General features: G+C 37.6%; 1 protein-coding gene across 3 annotated transcripts in view; it reads left to right on the forward strand.

Moving 5' to 3' along the window:
- Positions 1-831: 831 nt before the first annotated feature.
- FAT1 (FAT atypical cadherin 1) overlaps positions 832-5,960 on the forward strand; it is a 104,765-nt gene continuing 99,636 nt past the window's right edge. For all 3 annotated transcript variants that reach the window (XM_009330652.1, XM_009330651.1, XM_009330653.1), the window contains exon 1: positions 832-4,099. In XM_009330652.1, coding sequence (XP_009328927.1) covers positions 832-4,099 — 3,268 coding nt within the window. The remainder of the gene's footprint in view (positions 4,100-5,960) is intronic.

The raw sequence follows: 5,960 nt of genomic DNA on the forward strand, positions 1-5,960 counted from the left end.
GGAAGTGTTTGAGAAACATGTTTTAATAGTTCCTCCAGTTATTTTGATAGATTCTTGTTCTCATAGCACTTGATATTAATTTGTTTCAGATCTATTCTGAGAGGGGAATAAAGGAAAACGTCTCATTTTTTTATTGGTTTTACAACTTAGTGATGCTTGATAAAAATGCTTTTTATGATATGCACTGCTACCCACTACTCTTATAAGGGTACTCAGAGCCAGAGAGAATATAATACATACAGAACACCTCTGTTTATAACCTTTTATAATTTTTTGGAACAGATGCTTATAGGATACTTTGCAGAATTCATGGTAATTTCAAGCCAACTCTTGCAGTTTACTTCCACATTGTCGGACATCAGCCATTTTACAGTCTAAGCGAAATGAGGGAGAAGAATTTTCTATCAGAAGACAATGTCACATATGAAGTAGAGGACTGGAGTGAAGGTTCACTACTCCAGATTAGTTCAGGTCTAGTTTGCTCACTTACAGCAGACAGCACTGGCATATTTCTTCTAACATGTTGCTTCGTGGAGTTGTTCATTTGAAGTTTACTCTGTGTGTTCCCCTTGTGTCCCGCTAGTAATTCCTAGACTTTTGGTCTTGCGGATTCTTGGCATTTTTTAGGAGTTTTAATTTATCTGCTTTTCTATTACTGTAAATCATGTTGAAACTTTCTGCAAAAAAGCATATAACCTAGATGTGTAACTTGTAGTGTTCTTTGAAGCGTGAGTTCTAAACGAAACATCAAGGCTATTTGAATAATATTTGAACAGTCGTAAGTGTTAACACATCTCTCTCTTGTTTCAGGGTTTCTTTGTAATTGCTGCCATGGGAAGATACTTGACTATGATGTTGCTGCTGATGCTGCTGGTGCAGCATTTTGGAAACTGTGAAGGAAATCCAAGGCCACATCATGCTCCACCAATGCAATTTACACAAGTACAGTATAATGCCACTGTGTATGAGAATTCTGCAGCCAAGACTTATGTTGGGCATCCAGTGAAAATGGGCATTTACATTACAAATCCATTATGGGACCTAAGATACAAGATTATTTCCGGTGACAATGAGAACTTGTTCAAAGCTGAAGAATATGTTCTTGGAAACTTTTGCTTTTTGAGAATACGGACCAAGGGAGGAAACACAGCTATCCTTAACAGAGAGGTAAAAGACCATTATATGCTCACTGTTAAAGCAGTTGAAAAAAATACAAATGCTGAAACACGCACGAAGGTCAGGATACAGGTATTGGATACAAATGACTTGCGGCCTTTGTTTTCTCCAACATCTTACAGTGTTTCTTTGCCTGAAAACACAGCAATAAGGACCAGCATCGCAAGAGTCAGTGCAACAGATGCAGATATAGGAACAAATGGAGAGTTCTACTATAGCTTTAAAGAAAGAACAGATGTGTTTGCTATACATCCAACTAGTGGAGTGGTAGTTCTAACTGGTAGACTTGACTACTCGGACACTAAGCATTATGAGATGGAAATTCTTGCAGTGGACCGTGGGCTGAAGCTGTATGGTAGCAGTGGCATAAGCAGTATGGCAAAACTAACTGTTCACGTAGAGCAAGCAAACGAATATGCCCCTGTTATTACAGCTGTTACATTGACTCCATCAGAATTGGACAAAGATCCAACTTATGCAATTATAACTGTAGAGGACAACGATCAAGGTTCAAATGGGGAAATAGCATCATTAAATATTGTTGCAGGTGATCCTCTTCAACAGTTCAAAACAGTGAGGTCTGTTCCAGGAGGTAAAGAATACAGAATAAAAGCCATTGGTCACATCGATTGGGAGAGCCACCCTTTTGGATACAACCTCACCCTTCAAGCTAAAGATAAAGGAAATCCCCCACAGTTTTCTTCTGTAAAAGTTGTTCATGTGACATCACCACAATTTAAGTCTGGTCCTGTCAGATTTGAAAAAGAGATATATAGAGCTGAAATAAGTGAATTTGCCCCTCCAAACACACCTGTGATAATGGTGAAAGCTCTGCCTGCTTACCCACATTTAAAATATGTATTTAAAAATACACCTGGCAAAGTAAAATTCAATTTGAACACTCATACTGGTCTTATTACCACTTTAGAACCTATAAAAGCACAATATGCATCCCATTTTGAACTTGAAGTCGTGACAAGTGACAGAAGAGCTTCTACAAAAGTGTTAATTAAGGTACTAGGCATGAACAGCAATCCTCCTGAATTCACTCAGACATCCTATAAAGCCTCCTTCGATGAGAATGTGCCGATAGGTACGAGTGTCATGAGAGTAAGTGCAAAAGACCCTGATGAAGGGGAGAATGGTTATGTGACCTATAGTATTGCAAACCTAAATCCTTTGCCATTTGTGATTAACCATTTCAGTGGGATTATTAGTACTTCAGAAGACTTGGATTATGAATTGATGCCAAGGGTTTACAATTTAAGGATTCGAGCTTCTGATTGGGGTATACCATATCGTCGAGAAGTTGAAGTTCCTGTTACTATTATTTTAAATAACCTCAATGACAATATACCTCTGTTTGAGAAAATAAATTGTGAGGGAACAATCCCCAGGGATCTTGGTGTTGGAGAACAAATAACAACGGTATCTGCTATTGATGCTGATGAGCTCCAGTTGGTGAGATACCAAATTGAATCTGGAAATGAACTGGATTTATTTAGTCTAAATCCAAATTCTGGAGTACTTTCACTCAAACAGTCACTAATCGATGGCCTAGGTGCTAAAATGTCTTTCCACAGTTTGAAAATTACAGCTACAGATGGAGAAAACTTTGCAAAACCGTTGTATATCAACATAACTGTAGCTACTAGTCGCAAGCCGGTCAACTTGCAATGTGAAGAAACTGGTGTTGCCAAAATGCTTGCAGAGAAACTCTTACAGGCAAACAAATTGCACAGTCGTGGAGAAGTTGAGGATGTTTTCTTTGACATTCACTCTGTGAATCTGCATGCACCTCAGTTTAAAATTACTCTCCCCAATAGCATTGAGATAAGAGAAGACCAGCCTGTGGGCTCCAGCATAATACTTATGAATGCTACTGATCTTGATACTGGCTTCAATGGAAAGCTAGTGTATGTTATCTCTGGAGGTAATGAAGATAGCAGTTTCATTGTTGATATGGAAAGAGGAATGCTGAAAATTTTATCTCCCCTTGACCGAGAAGTAAAAGATAAATATACTCTAAATATTACTGTCTATGATCTTGGAATACCACAGAAGTCTGCATGGCACCTTTTAGATATAAAAATTTTGGATGCTAATGACAACCCACCAGAGTTCCTGCAAGACAGCTATTTTGTTGAAGTGAGTGAAAACAAAGAGCCAAACAGTGAAATAATTCAAATTGAAGCTACTGATAAAGATTTGGGAGCTAATGGAGAAGTGAAATATTGTCTTCTTACAGATACAGACAAGTTTACCATTAATGCTGTGACAGGAATTGTGAAAGTTGTAGGCGTTCTGGATCGTGAAGAACAGCATGTCTATTTCTTGAAAATAGAGGCTAGGGACCAACCTACTGAAGAACCTCAATTATTTTCAACAGTTACTTTGAAAGTGTCTGTAGAAGATGTTAATGACAATCCTCCTAAGTTTATTCCTTCAAATTATCATGTGAAAATTCGAGAAGATCTTCCTGAGGGGACTATTATTACGTGGCTAGAAGCCTACGATCCTGATTTAGGCCAGTCAAGTCAAGTACGATACAGTCTTTTGGACAGTGGAGACGGCACCTTTGATGTTGACAAGCTAAGTGGAGCAATACGTATTGTACAAAGACTGGATTATGAAAAGAAACAACTTTATAACTTGACTGTGCGGGCCAAGGACAAAGGAAAACCCATTTCATTGTCCTCTACGTGTTACGTTGAGGTTGAGATAGTTGATGTGAATGAAAACTTGCACCCTCCACGGTTCTCTGTATTTGCAGATAAAGGCTTTATAAAAGAAGATGCCCCTGTTGGCTCCTCAGTAATGACAGTATCTGCTTATGATGAAGATGCGGGACGAGATGGGGAGATCAGATATTCCATCAGAGATGGATCTGGTATAGGAGTTTTTCGAATAGATGAAGAAAAAGGTAAGGTGGCTTTCTGTTATTTTTATATTCTAAATAAAACTATGTGCCAGCAAAGAGATAAGAGAAGCCGCAGTGTCACAGTTGACATAGATGTTCTTGTTAGGACAAAAAGATGTCACCAATAATGTGTATAGTTCTATCTACCACTTTAGTGAAATTATATGTATACATTTGATCAGTAATTTTCCTTTTTTTGTCCTCATTTCTATCCAGCCTACCTAAAGCCATTCTTAGATCTTAAAATCTCTGCCACCTGGCAAAAATAAGAACACTATTGATATAAAATGAAGCTCTGCTTCACGTGAACACTGTTGTGTTGTGGACAGTGGGGCTGTGAAGCTAAGGCAGCAAACTGCTCTCTGCAGGGATTTTCATGCTTTTTAAACTTAAGTGACATCTCTGCTTCATTTACTGGGGGTATGGATGGGTGTGATATTGCCATACATGCTGGTTTTGGTAGTTATCTTTTAGAGTTGTTATAGGTGCCCATCTATAAGTTAGTAAGCAGTGCCTTCTTCATGCAAAGGCTTCTGTCAAAGAAAGCATAGGTGTAGCCTTTAAAAAAAACTTGTATAAATAAAGCAGACAACTGTTGACCTATTTCATTAATAATGCATAAATTGACAAGCAACTGTGAGAATTATTCTAGCATCGTGTATTCAGAAGAAACATAATTATGGCTTCAGTAAAATTCTAGTGCTGACTTCTAACATTTTGGTTGGGCATCTGTGTAGCTACCCATTCATTTACATCTCTCATCAAGATAGAACATTGATATTGTGCTACTATCTAAACGCCTTAAAATAAATTGAGGATGAATCTTGTGCAAAATTCCGCTACGAGTTATATGTAGGCAAATTATGACATATGTGATTGATGTCTTAAAGAAGAAAAAAAAAAAACCACCTTGTAACTGAGAATAAAAAATGGCAATCATATCTGATTCATCCAGTAGCCATTCTGTGTGTTCTGTATGCTTCCCACAATTATGAATGTGGGTAATACAGACTCACAAAGTTGCTTTACTCTTCAGGGTTTAGGTGAACAAACTGTTACTGGCAATATTTTTTTCTTCTATAGAAAGTCAGTTATTAAATTAGGTAGTTTGTGCCTAAAGAATCAACTCCAGAGCTTGAAATGTACCATTGCTTCTCTTAGCTTTGCTTTTAACTAAGCACATAGTTAAGATTATGGAACAGATTTTCTAAAAATGGAGAATCAAATACTTTCCAAGACTTAGTAATTTCACTTTTAGGTTTTTGGTATGTGTGCAGACTATTCATTTGTGTATCATTATGCCTTTCTTTTGACATAAGTATATTCAAGTTTACTGTGCATTATAGCATCTTAGAATAAGTGTCTAATTGTCCTGCAGAATGAGTCTGAGTTTGCCAATTGTCCAAGTGATAGATACCAGTAATGAGAATAAAAGAGTGAAAAAATATTTTCATTTTGACACCAATATGTACATGTGTACCTATTTATGTGTATGTGGACAGGTACGTGTATTTTTGTGACGCTACTACTGTGGCAGAATTAGTTGTCTTCATGTGTTGCCTCTTTATTCTTTTGGCATGAGGCTGAATTGCTTTACTGAAGAATTGATGTGAGTTTAAGTAAGTTCCTTTTAATCTGCCAGGTTTACAAAGTTGGCAGAACTTGGGGCAAATATTTAATAACCTTGTTCAGGACAGTGTATTTTCAAGGCAGGGGAGAGGCATTGTCTATATTCATATCTGGTATCTAGTGTTTGCATTTCTTCAGGGATGAAAATAGAGGGGTTTGTTGGAGGGGGGGGTGTGGTGTGAAGAGGGTTTACCTGTTTTTGGTCTTAGTGAACAAATTCCCCTTAAGACACTGG

This window comes from Pygoscelis adeliae, unplaced genomic scaffold, assembly GCF_000699105.1.
Source record: "Pygoscelis adeliae isolate BGI_AS28 unplaced genomic scaffold, ASM69910v1 Scaffold167, whole genome shotgun sequence".
Taxonomy (NCBI): domain Eukaryota; kingdom Metazoa; phylum Chordata; class Aves; order Sphenisciformes; family Spheniscidae; genus Pygoscelis; species Pygoscelis adeliae.